Source organism: Carcharodon carcharias, chromosome 28, assembly GCF_017639515.1.
Source record: "Carcharodon carcharias isolate sCarCar2 chromosome 28, sCarCar2.pri, whole genome shotgun sequence".
In the NCBI taxonomy this organism is placed as follows: Eukaryota; Metazoa; Chordata; class Chondrichthyes; order Lamniformes; family Lamnidae; genus Carcharodon; species Carcharodon carcharias.
Window position 1 is genome coordinate 2,879,998 of NC_054494.1, and position 19,715 is coordinate 2,899,712.

At 55.8% G+C, this 19,715-nt stretch overlaps 1 protein-coding gene across 1 annotated transcript in view; it reads right to left on the minus strand.

Annotated features, from left to right (window-relative positions):
• LOC121270902 (tetraspanin-14-like) overlaps positions 1 to 19,063 on the minus strand; it is a 345,453-nt gene extending 326,390 nt beyond the window's left edge. Inside the window, exon 1 of the mRNA XM_041176484.1 lies at positions 18,789 to 19,063. Coding sequence (XP_041032418.1) covers positions 18,789 to 18,869 — 81 coding nt within the window. The 5' untranslated portion in view covers positions 18,870 to 19,063. The remainder of the gene's footprint in view (positions 1 to 18,788) is intronic.
• Between the last annotated feature and the right edge of the window lie 652 nt (positions 19,064 to 19,715).

The window sequence follows — 19,715 nt, forward strand, 5'->3', positions numbered from 1 at the left end:
AGCGGGGATTAGGTGAGACGGAGAGAGCGGGGATTAGGTGAGACGGAGAGAGCGGGGATTAGGTGAGACGGAGAGAGGGGGATTAGGTGAGACGGAGAGAGCGGGGATTAGGTGAGATGGTGAGAGGGGATTAGGTGAGATGGTGAGAGAGGGGATTAGGTGAGACGGTGAGAGAGGGGATTAGGTGAGAGGGGATTAGGTGAGACGGTGAGTGCGGGGATTAGGTGAGATGGTGAGAGGGGATTAGGTGAGATGGTGAGAGAGGGGATTAGGTGAGATGGTGAGAGAGGGGATTCGGTGAGACGGTGAGAGAGGGGATTCGGTGAGACGGTGAGAGCGGGGATCAGGTGAGATGGTGAGAGCGGGGATTAGGTGAGATGGTGAGAGCGGGGATTAGGTGAGATGGTGAGAGGGGATTAGGTGAGACGGTGAGAGCGGGGATTAGGTGAGATGGTGAGAGGGGATTACGTGAGATGGTGAGAGGGGATTAGGTGAGATGGTGAGAGAGGGGATTAGGTGAGACGGTGAGAGAGGGGATTAGGTGAGAGGGGATTAGGTGAGACAGTGAGTGCGGGGATTAGGTGAGATGGTGAGAGGGGATTAGGTGAGACGGTGAGAGGGGATTAGGTGAGATGGTGAGAGGGGATTAGGTGAGATGGTGAGAGGGGATTAGGTGAGATGGTGAGAGGGGATTAGGTGAGACGGTGAGAGCGGGGATTAGGTGAGATGGTGAGAGGGGATTAGGTGAGACGGTAGAGAGGGGATTAGGTGAGACGGTGAGAGCGGGGATTAGGTGAGACGGAGAGAGCGGGGATTAGGTGAGACGGAGAGAGCGGGGATTAGGTGAGACGGAGAGAGCGGGGATTAGGTGAGACGGAGAGAGCGGGGATTAGGTGAGAGGGAGAGAGCGTGGATTAGGTGAGACGGAGAGAGCGGGGATTAGGTGAGATGGAGAGAGCGGGGATTAGGTGAGATGGAGAGAGCGGGGATTAGGTGAGACGGTGAGACCGGCGATTAGGTGAGATGGTGAGGAGATTAGGTGAGATGGTGAGAGCGCCGTTCAGGTGAGACGGTGAGAGAGGGGATTAGGTGAGATGGTGAGAGAGGGGATTAGGTGAGACGGTGAGAGAGGGGATTAGGTGAGACGGTGAGAGAGGGCAATAGGTGAGATGGTGAGAGAGGGGATTAGGTGAGACGGTGAGAGAGGGGATTAGGTGAGACGGTGAGAGAGGGGATTAGGTGAGACAGTGAGAGCGGGGATTAGGTGAGATGGAGAGAGAGCGGATTAGGTGAGATGGTGAGAGTGGGGATTAGGTGAGATGGAGAGAGAGGGGATTAGGTGAGATGGTGAGAGGGGATTAGGTGAGACGGTGTGAGCGGGGATTAGGTGAGATGGTGAGAGGGGATTAGGTGAGATGGTGAGAGAGGGGATTAGGTGAGACGGTGAGAGAGGGGATTAGGTGAGACGGTGAGAGAGGGGATTAGGTGAGACGGTGAGAGAGGGGATTAGGTGAGAGGGGATTAGGTGAGACGGTGAGTGCGGGGATTAGGTGAGATTGTGAGAGGGGATTAGGTGAGAGGGTGAGAGGGGATTAGTTGAGATGGTGAGAGGGGATTAGGTGAGATGGAGAGAGCGGGGATTAGGTGAGACGGTGAGAGGGGATTAGGTGAGATGGAGAGAGCGGGGATTAGGTGAGACGGTGAGAGCGGGGATTAGGTGAGATGGTGAGAGGGGATTAGGTGAGACGGTGAGAGAGGGGATTAGGTGAGACGGTAGAGAGGGGATTAGGTGAGATGGTGAGAGCGGGGATTAGGTGAGACGGAGAGAGCGGGGATTAGGTGAGACGGATAGAGCGGGGATTAAGTGAGACGGAGAGAGCGGGGATTAGGTGAGACGGAGAGAGCGGGGATTAGGTGAGACGGAGAGAGCGGGGATTAGGTGAGACGGAGAGAGCGGGGATTAGGTGAGACCGAGAGAGCGGGGATTAGGTGAGACCGAGAGAGCGGGGATTAGGTGAGACCGAGAGAGCGGGGATTAGGTGAGACGGAGAGAGCGGGGATTAGGTGAGACGGAGAGAGCGGGGATTAGGTGAGACGGAGAGAGCGGGGATTAGGTGAGACGGAGAGAGCGGGGATTAGGTGAGACGGAGAGAGCGGGGATTAGGTGAGACGGAGAGAGCGGGGATTAGGTGAGACGGAGAGAGCGGGGATTAGGTGAGACGGAGAGAGCGGGGATTAGGTGAGACGGAGAGAGCGGGGATTAGGTGAGACGGAGAGAGAGGGGATTAGGTGAGACGGAAAGGGAGAGGATTCGGTGAGACGGTGAGAGCGGGGATTCGGTGAGACGGTGAGAGCGGGGATTAGGTGAGATGGTGAGAGAGGGGATTAGGTGAGATGGTGAGAGGGGATTAGGTGAGACAGTGAGAGCGGGGATTAGGTGAGGCGGTGAGAGAGGGGATTAGGTGAGATGGTGAGAGGGGATTAGGTGAGACGGTGAGTGCGGGGATTAGGTGAGATGGTGAGAGGGGATTAGGTGAGATGGTGAAAGAGGGGATTAGGTGAGATGGTGAGAGCGGGGATTCGGTGAGACGGTGAGAGCGGGGATTCGGTGAGACGGTGAGAGCGGGGATTAGGTGAGATGGTGAGAGGGGATTAGGTGAGACGGTGAGAGGGGATTAGGTGAGACGGTGAGAGCGGGGATTAGGTGAGATGGTGAGAGGGGATTAGGTGAGATGGTGAGAGAGGGGATTAGGTGAGATGGTGAGAGGGGATTAGGTGAGACGGTGAGAGCGGGGATTAGGTGAGATGGTGAGAGGGGATTAGGTGAGATGGTGAGAGAGGGGATTAGGTGAGACGGTGAGAGAGGGGATTAGGTGAGACGGTGAGAGGGGATGAGGTGAGATGGAGAGAGCGGGGAGTAGGTGAGACGGTGAGAGCGGGGATTAGGTGAGATGGTGAGAGGGGATTAGGTGAGACGGTGAGAGAGGGGATTAGGTGAGACGGTGAGAGAGGGGATTAGGTGAGACGGAGAGAGCGGGGATTAGGTGAGACGGAGAGAGGGGGATTAGGTGAGACGGAGAGAGCGGGGATTAGGTGAGATGGTGAGAGGGGATTAGGTGAGATGGTGAGAGAGGGGATTAGGTGAGACGGTGAGAGAGGGGATTAGGTGAGAGGGGATTAGGTGAGACGGTGAGAGGGGATTAGGTGAGATGGTGAGAGGGGATTAGGTGAGATGGTGAGAGGGGATTAGGTGAGACGGTGAGAGCGGGGATTAGGTGAGATGGTGAGAGGGGATTAGGTGAGACGGTAGAGAGGGGATTAGGTGAGACGGTGAGAGCGGGGATTAGGTGAGACGGAGAGAGCGGGGATTAGGTGAGACGGAGAGAGCGGGGATTAGGTGAGACGGAGAGAGCGGGGATTAGGTGAGACGGAGAGAGCGGGGATTAGGTGAGAGGGAGAGAGCGTGGATTAGGTGAGACGGAGAGAGCGGGGATTAGGTGAGATGGAGAGAGCGGGGATTAGGTGAGATGGAGAGAGCGGGGATTAGGTGAGACGGTGAGACCGGCGATTAGGTGAGATGGTGAGGAGATTAGGTGAGATGGTGAGAGCGCCGTTCAGGTGAGACGGTGAGAGAGGGGATTAGGTGAGATGGTGAGAGAGGGGATTAGGTGAGACGGTGAGAGAGGGGATTAGGTGAGACGGTGAGAGAGGGCAATAGGTGAGATGGTGAGAGAGGGGATTAGGTGAGACGGTGAGAGAGGGGATTAGGTGAGACGGTGAGAGAGGGGATTAGGTGAGACAGTGAGAGCGGGGATTAGGTGAGATGGAGAGAGAGCGGATTAGGTGAGATGGTGAGAGTGGGGATTAGGTGAGATGGAGAGAGAGGGGATTAGGTGAGATGGTGAGAGGGGATTAGGTGAGACGGTGAGAGCGGGGATTAGGTGAGATGGTGAGAGGGGATTAGGTGAGATGGTGAGAGAGGGGATTAGGTGAGACGGTGAGAGAGGGGATTAGGTGAGACGGTGAGAGAGGGGATTAGGTGAGACGGTGAGAGAGGGGATTAGGTGAGAGGGGATTAGGTGAGACGGTGAGTGCGGGGATTAGGTGAGATTGTGAGAGGGGATTAGGTGAGAGGGTGAGAGGGGATTAGTTGAGATGGTGAGAGGGGATTAGGTGAGATGGAGAGAGCGGGGATTAGGTGAGACGGTGAGAGGGGATTAGGTGAGATGGAGAGAGCGGGGATTAGGTGAGACGGTGAGAGCGGGGATTAGGTGAGATGGTGAGAGGGGATTAGGTGAGACGGTGAGAGAGGGGATTAGGTGAGACGGTAGAGAGGGGATTAGGTGAGATGGTGAGAGCGGGGATTAGGTGAGACGGAGAGAGCGGGGATTAGGTGAGACGGATAGAGCGGGGATTAAGTGAGACGGAGAGAGCGGGGATTAGGTGAGACGGAGAGAGCGGGGATTAGGTGAGACGGAGAGAGCGGGGATTAGGTGAGACGGAGAGAGCGGGGATTAGGTGAGACCGAGAGAGCGGGGATTAGGTGAGACCGAGAGAGCGGGGATTAGGTGAGACCGAGAGAGCGGGGATTAGGTGAGACCGAGAGAGCGGGGATTAGGTGAGACGGAGAGAGCGGGGATTAGGTGAGACGGAGAGAGCGGGGATTAGGTGAGACGGAGAGAGCGGGGATTAGGTGAGACGGAGAGAGCGGGGATTAGGTGAGACGGAGAGAGCGGGGATTAGGTGAGACGGAGAGAGCGGGGATTAGGTGAGACGGAGAGAGCGGGGATTAGGTGAGACGGAGAGAGCGGGGATTAGGTGAGACGGAGAGAGAGGGGATTAGGTGAGACGGAAAGGGAGAGGATTCGGTGAGACGGTGAGAGCGGGGATTCGGTGAGACGGTGAGAGCGGGGATTAGGTGAGATGGTGAGAGAGGGGATTAGGTGAGATGGTGAGAGGGGATTAGGTGAGACAGTGAGAGCGGGGATTAGGTGAGGCGGTGAGAGAGGGGATTAGGTGAGATGGTGAGAGGGGATTAGGTGAGACGGTGAGTGCGGGGATTAGGTGAGATGGTGAGAGGGGATTAGGTGAGATGGTGAAAGAGGGGATTAGGTGAGATGGTGAGAGCGGGGATTCGGTGAGACGGTGAGAGCGGGGATTCGGTGAGACGGTGAGAGCGGGGATTAGGTGAGATGGTGAGAGGGGATTAGGTGAGACGGTGAGAGGGGATTAGGTGAGACGGTGAGAGCGGGGATTAGGTGAGATGGTGAGAGGGGATTAGGTGAGATGGTGAGAGAGGGGATTAGGTGAGATGGTGAGAGGGGATTAGGTGAGACGGTGAGAGCGGGGATTAGGTGAGATGGTGAGAGGGGATTAGGTGAGATGGTGAGAGAGGGGATTAGGTGAGACGGTGAGAGAGGGGATTAGGTGAGACGGTGAGAGGGGATGAGGTGAGATGGAGAGAGCGGGGAGTAGGTGAGACGGTGAGAGCGGGGATTAGGTGAGATGGTGAGAGGGGATTAGGTGAGACGGTGAGAGAGGGGATTAGGTGAGACGGTGAGAGAGGGGATTAGGTGAGACGGAGAGAGCGGGGATTAGGTGAGACGGAGAGAGCGGGGATTAGGTGAGACGGAGAGAGCGGGGATTAGGTGAGACGGAGAGAGCGGGGATTAGGTGAGTCGGAGAGAGCGGGGATTAGGTGAGATGGAGAGAGCGGGGAATAGGTGAGATGGAGAGAGCGGGTATTAGGTGAGACGGTGAGAGCGGGGATTAGGTGAGACGGTGAGAGCGGCGATTAGGTGAGATGGTGAGGGGATTAGGTGAGATGGTGAGAGCGGGGTTCAGGTGAGACGGTGAGAGAGGGGATTAGGTGAGACAGTGAGAGGGGATTAGGTGAGACGGAGAGAGCGGCGGGGATTAGGTGAGACGGTGAGAGCGGGGATTAGGTGAGACAGTGAGAGGGGATTAGGTGAGACGGAGAGAGCGGCGGGGATTAGGTGAGATGGAGAGAGCAGGGATAAGCTGACATGGAGAGAGCGGGGATTAGGTGAGATGGAGAGAGCGGGGATTAGGTGAGATGGTGAGAGGGGATTAGGTGAGACGTATAGAGCGGGGATTAAGTGAGACGGAGAGAGCGGGGATTAGGTGAGACGGAGAGAGCGGGGATTAGGTGAGACGGAGAGAGCGGGGATTAGGTGAGACGGAGAGAGCGGGGATTAGGTGAGACGGAGAGAGCGGGGATTAGGTGAGACGGAGAGAGCGGGGATTAGGTGAGACGGAGAGAGCGGGGATTAGGTGAGACGGAGAGAGCGGGGATTAGGTGAGACGGAGAGAGCGGGGATTAGGTGAGACGGAGAGAGCGGGGATTAGGTGAGACGGAGAGAGCGGGGATTAGGTGAGACGGAGAGAGCGGGGATTAGGTGAGACGGAGAGAGAGGGGATTAGGTGAGACGGAGAGAGAGGGGATTAGGTGAGACGGAGAGGGAGAGGATTCGGTGAGACGGTGAGAGCGGGGATTCGGTGAGACGGTGAGAGCGGGGATTAGGTGAGATGGTGAGAGAGGGGATTAGGTGAGATGGTGAGAGGGGATTAGGTGAGACGGTGAGAGCGGGGATTAGGTGAGATGGTGAGAGGGGATTAGGTGAGATGGTGAGAGAGGGGATTAGGTGAGGCGGTGAGAGAGGGGATTAGGTGAGAAGGGATTAGGTGAGACGGTGAGTGCGGGGATTAGGTGAGATGGTGAGAGGGGATTAGGTGAGATGGTGAGAGAGGGGATTAGGTGAGATGGTGAGAGCGGGGATTCGGTGAGACGGTGAGAGCGGGGATTAGGTGAGATGGTGAGAGAGGGGATTAGGTGAGGCGGTGAGGGAGGGGATTAGGTGAGAGGGGATTAGGTGAGACGGTGAGTGCGGGGATTAGGTGAGATGGTGAGAGGGGATTAGGTGAGATGGTGAGAGAGGGGATTAGGTGAGATGGTGAGAGCGGGGATTCGGTGAGACGGTGAGAGCGGGGATTCGGTGAGACGGTGAGAGCGGGGATTCGGTGAGACGGTGAGAGCGGGGATTCGGTGAGACGGTGAGAGCGGGGATTAGGTGCGATGGTGAGAGGGGATTAGGTGAGACGGTGAGAGGGGATTAGGTGACATGGCGAAGGCGGGGATTAGGTGAGATGGTGAGAGCGGCGGGGATTAGGTGAGATGGTGAGAGCGGCGTTTAGGTGAGACGGTGAGAGCGGCGTTTAGGTGAGACGGTGAGAGCGGCGTTTAGGTGAGACGGTGAGAGCGGCGTTTAGGTGAGACGGTGAGAGCGGCGTTTAGGTGAGACGGTGAGAGCGGCGTTTAGGTGAGACGGTGAGAGCGGCGTTTAGGTGAGACGGTGAGAGCGGCGTTTAGGTGAGACGGTGAGAGCGGGGATTAGGTGAGACGGAGAGAGGGGATTAGGTGAGACGGAGAGAGCGGGGATTAGGTGAGACGGAGAGAGCGGGGATTAGGTGAGACGGAGAGAGCGGGGATTAGGTGAGACGGAGAGAGCGGGGATTAGGTGAGACGGAGAGAGCGGGGATTAGGTGAGACGGAGAGAGCGGGGATTAGGTGAGACGGAGAGAGCGGGGATTAGGTGAGACGGAGAGAGCGGGGATTAGGTGAGACTGAGAGAGCGGGGATTAGGTGAGACAGAGAGAGCAGGGATTAGGTGAGACAGAGAGAGCGGGGATTAGGTGAGACGGTGAGAGCGGCGGGGATTAGGTGAGACGGTGAGAGCGGGGATTAGGTGAGACGGAGAGAGCGGGGATTAGGTGAGACGGTGTGAGTGGGGATTAGGTGAGACGGAGCGAGCGGGGATTAGGTGAGACGGAGAGAGGGGATTAGGTGAGACGGAGAGAGGGGATTAGGTGAGACGGAGAGAGAGGGGATTAGGTGAGACGGAGAGAGAGGGGATTAGGTGAGACGGAGAGGGAGAGGATTCGGTGAGACGGTGAGAGCGGGGATTCGGTGAGACGGTGAGAGCGGGGATTAGGTGAGATGGTGAGAGAGGGGATTAGGTGAGATGGTGAGAGGGGATTAGGTGAGACGGTGAGAGCGGGGATTAGGTGAGATGGTGAGAGGGGATTAGGTGAGATGGTGAGAGAGGGGATTAGGTGAGGCGGTGAGAGAGGGGATTAGGTGAGAGGGGATTAGGTGAGACGGTGAGTGCGGGGATTAGGTGAGATGGTGAGAGGGGATTAGGTGAGATGGTGAGAGAGGGGATTAGGTGAGATGGTGAGAGCGGGGATTCGGTGAGACGGTGAGAGCGGGGATTAGGTGAGATGGTGAGAGAGGGGATTAGGTGAGGCGGTGAGAGAGGGGATTAGGTGAGAGGGGATTAGGTGAGACGGTGAGTGCGGGGATTAGGTGAGATGGTGAGAGAGGGGATTAGGTCAGATGGTGAGAGCGGGGATTCGGTGAGACGGTGAGAGCGGGGATTCGGTGAGACGGTGAGAGCGGGGATTCGGTGAGACGGTGAGAGCGGGGATTAGGTGCGATGGTGAGAGGGGATTAGGTGAGACGGTGAGAGGGGATTAGGTGACATGGTGAGAGCGGGGATTAGGTGAGATGGTGAGAGCGGCGGGGATTAGGTGAGATGGTGAGAGCGGCGTTTAGGTGAGACGGTGAGAGCGGCGTTTAGGTGAGACGGTGAGAGCGGCGTTTAGGTGAGACGGTGAGAGCGGGGATTGGGTGAGACGGAGAGAGCAGGGATTAGGTGAGACGGAGAGAGCGGGGATTAGGTGAGATGGAGAGAGAGGGGATTAGGTGAGACGGAGAGAGCGGGGATTAGGTGAGACGGAGAGAGCGGGGATTAGGTGAGACGGAGAGAGCGGGGATTAGGTGAGACGGAGAGAGCGGGGATTAGGTGAGATGGTGAGAGGGGATTAGGTGAGACGGAGAGAGCGGGGATTAGGTGAGATGGTGAGAGGGGATTAGGTGAGACGGTGAGAGCGGGGATTAGGTGAGACGGAGAGAGCGGGTATTAGGTGAGATGGAGAGAGCGGGGATTAGGTGAGACGGAGAGAGCGGGGATTAGGTGAGACCGAGAGAGGGGGGATTAGGTGAGACGGAGAGAGCGTGGATTAGGTGAGACGGAGAGAGCGGGGATTAGGTGAGACGGAGAGAGCGTGGATTAGGTGAGATGGAGAGAGCGGGGATTAGGTGAGATGGAGAGAGCGGGGATTAGTTGAGACGGTGAGAGGGGATTAGGTGAGACGGAGAGAGCGGGGATTAGGTGAGACGTTGAGAGGGTATTAGGTGAGATGGTGAGAGCAGGGATTAGGTGAGATGGTGAGAGGGGATTAGGTGAGACGGAGAGAGCGGGGATCAGGTGAGATGGAGAGGGCAGGGATTAGGTGAGACGGTGAGAGCGGATTAGGTGAGATGGTGAGAGCGGGGATTAGGTGAGACTGTGAGAGCGGGGATTAGGTGAGACGGTGAGAGGGGATTAAGTGAGACGGTGAGAGAGGGGATTAGGTGAGACGGTAGAGAGGGGATTAGGTGAGACGGTGAGAGCGGGGATTAGGTGAGACGGAGTGAGCGGGGATCATGTGAGACGGAGAGAGCGGGGATTAGGTGAGACGGTAGAGAGGGGATTAGGTGAGACGGTGAGAGCGGGGATTAAGTGAGACGGAGGGAGCGGGGATTAAGTGAGACGGAGAGAGCGGGGATTAGGTTAAACGGAGAGAGCGGGGATTAGGTGAGACGGAGAGAGCGGGGATTAGGTGAGACGGAGAGAGCGGGGATTAGGTGAGACGGAGAGAGCGGGGATTAGGTGAGACGGAGAGAGCGGGGATTAGGTGAGACGGAGAGAGCGGGGATTAGGTGAGACGGAGAGAGCGGGGATTAGGTGAGACGGAGAGAGCGGGGATTAGGTGAGACGGAGAGAGCGGGGATTAGGTGAGACAGAGAGAGCAGGGATTAGGTGAGACAGAGAGAGCGGGGATTAGGTGAGACGGTGAGAGCGGCGGGGATTAGGTGAGACGGTGTGAGCGGGGATTAGGTGAGACGGAGAGAGCGGGGATTAGGTGAGACGGTGTGAGCGGGGATTAGGTGAGACGGAGAGAGCGGGGATTAGGTGAGACGGAGCGAGCGGGGATTAGGTGAGACGGAGAGAGGGGATTAGGTGAGACGGAGAGAGGGGATTAGGTGAGACGGAGAGAGCGGCGGGGATTAGGTGAGACGGTGAGAGCGGCGGGGATTAGGTGTGACGGTGAGAGCGGGGATTAGGTGAGACAGTGAGAGAGGATTAGGTGAGACGGAGAGAGCGGCGGAGATTAGGTGAGATGGGGAGAGCAGGGATTAGCTGACATGGAGAGAGCGGGGATTAGGTGAGATGGAGAGAGCGGGGATTAGGTGAGACGGTGAGAGCAGGGATTAGGTGAGACGGTGAGAGCGGGGATTAGGTGAGACGGAGAGAGCGGGGTTTAGGTGAGATGGAGAGAGCGGGGATTAGGTGCGATGGTGAGAGGGGATTAGGTGAGACGGTGAGAGGGGATTAGGTGACATGGTGAGAGCGGGGATTAGTTGAGATGGTGAGAGCGGCGGGGATTAGGTGAGACGGTGAGAGCGGCGTTTAGGTGAGACGGTGAGAGCGGGGATTAGGTGAGACGGAGAGAACGGGGATTAGGTGAGACGGAGAGAGCGGGGATTAGGTGAGACGGAGAGAGCGGGGATTAGGTGAGATGGAGAGAGCGGGGATTAGGTGAGATGGAGAGAGCGGGGATTAGGTGAGATGGAGAGAGCGGGGATTAGGTGAGACGGTGAGAGTGGATTAGGTGAGACGGAGAGAGTGGGGATTAGGTGAGACGGTGAGAGGGTATTAGTTGAGATGGTGAGAGCAGGGATTAGGTGAGATGGTGAGAGGGGATTAGGTGAGACGGTGAGAGCGGGGATTAGGTGAGACGGAGAGAGCGGGGATTAGGTGAGACGGAGAGAGCGGGGATTAGGTGAGACGGAGAGAGCGGGGATTAGGTGAGATGGAGAGAGTGGGGATTAGGTGAGATGGAGAGAGCGGGGATTAGGTGAGACGGTGAGAGGGGATTAGGTGAGACGGAGAGAGCGGGGATTAGGTGAGACGGTGAGAGGGTATTAGGTGAGATGGTGAGAGAGGATTAGGTGAGATGGTGAGAGAGGGGATTAGGTGAGACGGTGAGAGCGGAGATTAGGTGAGATGGTGAGAGGGGATTAGCTGAGACGGTGAGAGCGGGGATTAGGTGAGACGGTGAGAGAGGGGATTAGGTGAGATGGTGAGAGGGGATTAGGTGAGATGGTGAGAGGGGATTAGGTGAGACGGTGAGAGCGGGGATTAGGTGAGATGGTGAGAGGGGATTAGGTGATATGGTGAGAGAGGGGATTAGGTGATATGGTGAGAGAGGGGATTAGGTGAGATGGTGAGAGAGGGTATTAGGTGAGACGGTGAGAGCGGAGATTAGGTGAGATGGTGAGAGGGGATTAGCTGAGACGGTGAGAGGGGATTAGGTGAGACGGTGAGAGCGGGGATTAGGTGAGATGGTGAGAGGGGATTAGGTGAGACGGTGAGAGAGGGGATTATGTGAGATGGTGAGAGGGGATTAGCTGAGACGGTGAGAGCGGGGATTAGGTGAGACGGTGCGAGGGGGTTAGGTGAGATGGTGAGAGGGGATTAGGTGAGATGGTGAGAGCGGGGATTAGGTGAGATGGTGAGAGCGGGGATTAGGTGAGATGGAGAGAGCGGGGATTAGGTGAGATGGAGAGAGATGGGATTAGGTGAGATGGAGAGAGATGGGATTAGGTGAGATGGAGAGAGCGGGGATTAGGTGAGATGGAGAGAGCGGGGATTAGGTGAGATGGAGAGCGTGGGGATTAGGTGAGACGGTGAGAGCGGGGATTACGTGAGACAGTGAGAGGGGGGATTAGGTGAGATGGTGAGAGCCGGGACTAGGTGAGACAGTGAGAGAGGGGATTAGGTGAGATGGAGAGCGCGGGGATTAGGTGAGATGGAGAGAGCGGGGATTAGGTGAGACGGAGAGAGCGGGGATTAGGTGAGACGGAGAGAGCGGGGATTAGGTGAGACGGAGAGAGCGGGGATTAGGTGAGACGGAGAGAGCGGGGATTAGGTGAGACGGAGAGAGCGGGGATTAGGTGAGACGGAGAGAGCGGGGATTAGGTGAGACGGAGAGAGCGGGGATTAGGTGAGACGGAGAGAGCGGGGATTAGGTGAGACAGAGAGAGCAGGGATTAGGTGAGACAGAGAGAGCGGGGATTAGCTGAGACGGTGAGAGCGGCGGGGATTAGGTGAGACGGTGAGAGCGGGGATTAGGTGAGACGGAGAGAGCGGGGATTAGGTGAGACGGTGTGAGTGGGGATTAGGTGAGACGGAGAGAGGGGATTAGGTGAGACGGAGAGAGGGGATTAGGTGAGACGGAGAGAGGGGATTAGGTGAGACGGAGAGAGAGGGGATTAGGTGAGACGGAGAGAGAGGGGATTAGGTGAGACGGTGAGAGCGGGGATTAGGTGAGATGGTGAGAGAGGGGATTAGGTGAGATGGTGAGAGGGGATTAGGTGAGACGGTGAGAGCGGGGATTAGGTGAGATGGTGAGAGGGGATTAGGTGAGATGGTGAGAGAGGGGATTAGGTGAGGCGGTGAGAGAGGGGATTAGGTGAGGCGGTGAGAGAGGGGATTAGGTGAGGCGGTGAGAGAGGGGATTAGGTGAGAGGGGATTAGGTGAGACGGTGAGTGTGGGGATTAGGTGAGATGGTGAGAGGGGATTAGGTGAGATGGTGAGAGAGGGGATTAGGTGAGATGGTGAGAGCGGGGATTCGGTGAGACGGTGAGAGCGGGGATTAGGTGAGATGGTGAGAGAGGGGATTAGGTGAGGCGGTGAGAGAGGGGATTAGGTGAGAGGGGATTAGGTGAGACGGTGAGTGCGGGGATTAGGTGAGATGGTGAGAGAGGGGATTAGGTGAGATGGTGAGAGCGGGGATTCGGTGAGACGGTGAGAGCGGGGATTCGGTGAGACGGTGAGAGCGGGGATTCGGTGAGACAGTGAGAGCGGGGATTAGGTGCGATGGTGAGAGGGGATTAGGTGAGACGGTGAGAGGGGATTAGGTGACATGGTGAGAGCGGGGATTAGGTGAGATGGTGAGAGCGGCGGGGATTAGGTGAGATGGTGAGAGCGGCGTTTAGGTGAGACGGTGAGAGCGGCGTTTAGGTGAGACGTTGAGAGCGGCGTTTAGGTGAGACGGTGAGAGCGGGGATTAGGTGAGACGGAGAGAGCGGGGATTAGGTGAGACGGAGAGAGCGGGGATTAGGTGAGACGGAGAGAGCGGGGATTAGGTGAGACGGAGAGAGCGGGGATTAGGTGAGACGGAGAGAGCGGGGATTAGGTGAGACGGAGAGAGCGGGGATTAGGTGAGACGGAGAGAGCGGGGATTAGGTGAGATGGTGAGAGGGGATTAGGTGAGACGGAGAGAGCGGGGATTAGGTGAGATGGTGAGAGGGGATTAGGTGAGACGGTGAGAGCGGGGATTAGGTGAGACGGAGAGAGCGGGGATTAGGTGAGATGGAGAGAGCGGGGATTAGGTGAGACAGAGAGAGCGGGGACTAGGTGAGACGGAGAGAGGGGGGATTAGGTGAGACGGAGAGAGCGTGGATTAGGTGAGACGGAGAGAGCGGGGATTAGGTGAGACGGAGAGAGCGTGGATTAGGTGAGATGGAGAGAGCGGGGATTAGGTGAGATGGAGAGAGCGGGGATTAGGTGAGACGGTGAGAGGGGATTAGGTGAGACGGAGAGAGCGGGGATTAGGTGAGACGGTGAGAGGGTATTAGGTGAGATGGTGAGAGCAGGGATTAGGTGAGATGGTGAGAGGGGATTAGGTGAGACAGAGAGAGCGGGGATCAGGTGAGATGGAGAGGGCAGGGATTAGGTGAGACGGTGAGAGCGGATTAGGTGAGATGGTGAGAGCGGGGATTAGGTGAGACTGTGAGAGCGGGGATTAGGTGAGACGGTGAGAGGGGATTAGGTGAGACGGTGAGAGAGGGGATTAGGTGAGACGGTAGAGAGGGGATTAGGTGAGACGGTGAGAGCGGGGATTAGGTGAGACGGTGAGAGCGGGGATTAGGTGAGACGGAGTGAGCGGGGATTATGTGAGACGGAGAGAGCGGGGATTAAGTGAGACGGAGAGAGCGGGGATTAGGTGAGACGGAGAGAGCGGGGATTAGGTGAGACGGAGAGAGCGGGGATTAGGTGAGACGGAGAGAGCGGGGATTAGGTGAGACGGAGAGAGCGGGGATTAGGTGAGACGGAGAGAGCGGCGATTAGGTGAGACGGAGAGAGCGGGGATTAGGTGAGACGGTGAGAGCGGGGATTAGGTGAGACGGAGAGAGCGGGGATTAGGTGAGACGGAGAGAGCGGGGATTAGGTGAGACGGAGAGAGCGGGGATTAGGTGAGACGGAGAGAGAGGGAATTAGTTGAGACGGAGAGAGAGGGTATTAGGTGAGACGGAGAGAGAGGGTCTTAGGTGAGACGGTGAGAGCGGGGATTCGGTGAGACGGTGAGAGCGGGGATTAGGTGAGATGGTGAGAGAGGGGATTAGGTGAGATGGTGAGAGGGGATTAGGTGAGACGGTGAGAGCGTGGATTAGGTGAGATGGTGAGAGGGGATTAGGTGAGATGGTTAGAGAGGGGATTAGGTGAGACGGTGAGAGAGGGGATTAGGTGAGAGGGGATTAGGTGAGACGGTGAGTGCGGGGATTAGGTGAGATGGTGAGAGGGGATTAGGTGACATGGTGAGAAAGGGGATTAGCTGAGATGGTGAGTGCGGGGATTAGGTGAGACGATAAGAGCGGGGATTAGGTGAGATGGTGAGAGGGGATTAGTTGAGATGGTGAGAGAGGGGATTAGGTGAGATGGTGAGAGCGGGGATTAGGTGAGACGGTGAGAGAGGGGATTAGGTGAGACGGTGAGAGCGCGGATTAGGTGAGACGGAGAGAGCGGGGTTTAGGTGAGACGGAGAGAGTGGGGATTAGGTGAGATGGAGAGAGCGGGGATTAGGTGAGATGGAGAGAGCGGGGATTAGGTGAGACGGTGAGAGCAGCGATCAGGTGAGATGGTGAGGGGATTAGGTGAGATAGTGAGAGCGGGGTTCAGGTGAGACGGTGAGAGAGGGGATTAGGTGAGCCGGTGAGAGAGGGGATTAGGTGAGCCGCTGAGAGAGGGGATTAGGTGAGATGGTGAGAGAGCGGATTAGGTGAGATGGTGAGAGCGGGGATTAGGTGAGATGGTGAGAGTGGGGATTAGGTGAGATGGAGAGAGAGGGGATTAGGTGAGATGGAGAGAGAGGGGAATAGGTGAGATGGTGAGAGAGGGGATTAGGTGAGACGGTAAGAGCGGGGATTAGGTGAGACGGTGAGAGCGGGGATTAGGTGAGATGGAGAGAGAGCGGATTAGGTGAGATGGTGAGAGCGGGGATTAGGTGAGATGGTGAGAGTGGGGATTAGGTGAGATGGAGAGAGAGGGGATTAGGTGAGATGGAGAGAGAGGGGATTAGGTGAGATGGAGAGAGCGGGGATTAGGTGAGACGGAGAGAGCGGAGATTAGGTGAGATGGAGAGAGCGGGGATTAGGTGAGACGGTGAGAGGGGATTAGGTGAGACGGAGAGAGCGGGGATTAGGTGAGACAGTGAGAGGGGTTTAGGTGAGACGGAGAGAGCGGCGGGGATTAGGTGAGACGGTGAGAGCGGGGATTAGGTGAGACGGAGAGAGCGGGGATTAGGTGAGACGGAGAGAGCGGGGATTAGGTGAGACGGAGAGAGCGGGGATTAGGTGAGACGGAGAGAGCGGGGATTAGGTGAGACGGAGAGAGCGGGGATTAGGTGAGACGGAGAGAGCGGGGATTAGGTGAGACGGAGAGAGCGGGGATTAGGTGAGACAGAGAGAGCAGGGATTAGGTGAGACAGAGAGAGCGGGGATTAGGTGAGACGGTGAGAGCGGCGGGGATTAGGTGAGACGGTGAGAGCGGGGATTAGGTGAGACGGAGAGAGCGGGGATTAGGTGAGACGGTGTGAGTGGGGATTAGGTGAGACGGAGAGAGCGGGGATTAGGTGAGACGGAGAGAGGGGATTAGGTGAGACGGAGAGAGGGGATTAGGTGAGACGGAGAGAGCGGCGGGGATTAGGTGAGACGGTGAGAGCGGCGGGGATTAGGTGTGACGGTGAGAGCGGGGATTAGGTGAGACAGTGAGAGAGGATTAGGTGAGACGGAGAGAGCGGCGGAGATTAGGTGAGATGGGGAGAGCAGGGATTAGCTGACATGGAGAGAGCGGGGATTAGGTGAGATGGAGAGAGCGGGGATTAGGTGAGACGGTGAGAGCGGGGATTAGGTGAGACGGTGAGAGCGGGGATTAGGTGAGACGGAGAGAGCGGGGTTTAGGTGAGATGGAGAGAGTGGGGATTAGGTGCGATGGTGAGAGGGGATTAGGTGAGACGGTGAGAGGGGATTAGGTGACATGGTGAGAGCGGGGATTAGTTGAGATGGTGAGAGCGGCGGGGATTAGGTGAGACGGTGAGAGCGGCGTTTAGGTGAGACGGTGAGAGCGGGGATTAGGTGAGACGGAGAGAGCGGGGATTAGGTGAGACGGAGAGAGCGGGGATTAGGTGAGACGGAGAGAGCGGGGATTAGGTGAGATGGAGAGAGCGGGGATTAGGTGAGATGGAGAGAGCGGGGATTAGGTGAGACGGTGAGAGTGGATTAGGTGAGACGGAGAGAGTGGGGATTAGGTGAGACGGTGAGAGGGTATTAGTTGAGATGGTGAGAGCAGGGATTAGGTGAGATGGTGAGAGGGGATTAGGTGAGACGGTGAGAGCGGGGATTAGGTGAGACGGAGAGAGCGGGGATTAGGTGAGACGGAGAGAGCGGGGATTAGGTGAGACGGAGAGAGCGGGGATTAGGTGAGATGGAGAGAGTGGGGATTAGGTGAGATGGAGAGAGCGGGGATTAGGTGAGACGGTGAGAGGGGATTAGGTGAGACGGAGAGAGCGGGGATTAGGTGAGACGGTGAGAGGGTATTAGGTGAGATGGTGAGAGAGGATTAGGTGATATGGTGAGAGAGGGGATTAGGTGAGATGGTGAGAGAGGGTATTAGGTGAGACGGTGAGAGCGGAGATTAGGTGAGATGGTGAGAGGGGATTAGCTGAGACGGTGAGAGGGGATTAGGTGAGACGGTGAGAGCGGGGATTAGGTGAGATGGTGAGAGGGGATTAGGTGAGACGGTGAGAGAGGGGATTATGTGAGATGGTGAGAGGGGATTAGCTGAGACGGTGAGAGCGGGGATTAGGTGAGACGGTGCGAGGGGGTTAGGTGAGATGGTGAGAGGGGATTAGGTGAGATGGTGAGAGCGGGGATTAGGTGAGATGGTGAGAGCGGGGATTAGGTGAGATGGAGAGAGCGGGGATTAGGTGAGATGGAGAGAGATGGGATTAGGTGAGATGGAGAGAGATGGGATTAGGTGAGATGGAGAGAGCGGGGATTAGGTGAGATGGAGAGAGCGGGGATTAGGTGAGATGGAGAGAGCGGGGATTAGGTGAGATGGAGAGAGTGGGGATTAGGTGAGACGGTGAGAGCGGGGATTACGTGAGACAGTGAGAGGGGGGATTAGGTGAGATGGTGAGAGCCGGGACTAGGTGAGACAGTGAGAGAGGGGATTAGGTGAGATGGAGAGAGCGGGGATTAGGTGAGATGGAGAGAGCGGGGATTAGGTGAGACGGTGAGAGTGCTTCCTACTGAGTCATGCCTAATACCAATAGACTGACACAATATTACCGACCAACACTCCATACATGTCCCACCCCCACACTAAACTCCCACCCCCACACACTACCCCCCACGCACACTGTGTACTCCTAGTGCCCCCACACCAAGGAGGAATTTGATGGAGTAGATGTAGAGAAAGTATGTTTCCATTTAAGGGAGATTGCAAAAGTAGAGATCCTAATATAAAATAGTCACTAATAAATCCAACCGAGAATTCAGGAAATGTTTCTTTCGCCAGAGTGGTTGGAGTATGGAACTCAGCAGTGCAAGGTGTGGTTGAAGTAAATGGTGTCAATGCATTGATGGGGAAGTTAGGTAAAAGCAGAAGGAAACACTGATAAGCTGAGCTGGAGAGAGGCTCATGTAGCTCTCATGCTGTAGATGAAATGTGAATCAACAGATAAATGCAAGCTGTTAGTTTGTGCAACGTCACTTTACTTTGGGGAATGACTGCACAAGTTTCTCCTCTCAGCCTCTCACACTGAATCTCGCATCAAGATTTGCTACTTTTCTGTATTGAGTTTTATTGTAGTTTAGTTCCTTGTCTGGGTCCTTCTGTACTCTCGGCTAGTACAATCCTACAGTACAATGTTGTCTCTCCCCACAAGTTTAGCATTACACATGAATTGAGTTTCTAAATCCAAGTGATACAAGCAGTTTGGAACATTTCTTCCCTATCGCCAACCCCTATCCAAGTCAAAAACTCACTCATGATACCCCATATCTTATACTTGTGTGTCAGCCTTTCATGTGGAACTTTAACAAGGGCTTTCTGGCCATCCAATCACTGCAGCAGAAAGGGTTTTCAACAATTTCTCAAACAGTAAAGAGGTCAGAGCGAACCCCATTCCCACAAATCACCCCCAACTATCACAAATACCCCACAAACACCCGCAACATAAATCACCTCCCCACGAATAACTCCTAGCTAGCCCCACAAATCACCCCACCCCGGCACTCCCACACAGACTTACTTACCCAGAAGATAATGTTGAGAGAGAATAGGATATATTTGAAGAGACAGTTGACTTGTGCCCCCTGGTACTTGTAATGCGGCATCTCGAACTATCCGTTGATGCTCCAGTGGGTCCCGGGTCCCGACTCCCAGTCCCGGGAAAGCCGCCTCTGCCCCACTGCTCTGGGTGTTGCTCAGTCTGCTTGTCCTCCCTCACCCAGCCGCCAGCTCCCGGGATCACTCAGCTGGAACCAGCGCTTGTGTGTGTGTGTGTGTGTGGTGGGGGTTTAAGGCGGAGCAGGAAACAAAGAAGCTCGGGCCCGCCTCAAAGCGTCAAGTCAGAGCCGGAACCAGAGAAAGGAAACCACAGAGACAGAATGGAGAGAAATAGAACCGAGTTAGAGAAAGGAAACCCAGTGGGCTGGAGAGGTGCAGATACAGTAGCTGTGTGTTCACTGGTAAACAGGACAATATCGGGAAATGAGTCTGCAGGTGGTAATCACAGAATTGTTGTAGTATAGAAGGAGGCCATTTGGCCCATTGTGTCTGCACCAGCTCTCTGGGCATTTTAACCCAGTGCCAGTCTCCTGCCTTTTCCCGTAACCCTGCACATTGTTTCTATTTCTATTTAAATAATCACCCAATCCCCTCTTGAATGCCTCAATTGAACCTGCCTCCACCACACTTCCAAGCAACACATTCCAAACCCTAACTACTCGCTGCCTGAAAAAGATTTTTCTTACCTCACATTTGTTTCTTTTGCAAATCACTTTAAAACTGTGACCACTGATTCTCGATCTGTTTACGAGCAGGAACAGTTTCTCCCTGTCTACTCTGTCTAAATCCCTCATGATTTTGAAAACTTCTATCAAGTCTCCTCTTAGCCTTCTCCTCTCCAAAGAAAACAGTCCCAACTTCTCTAATCTATCCTCATAACTGAAGTGTCTCAT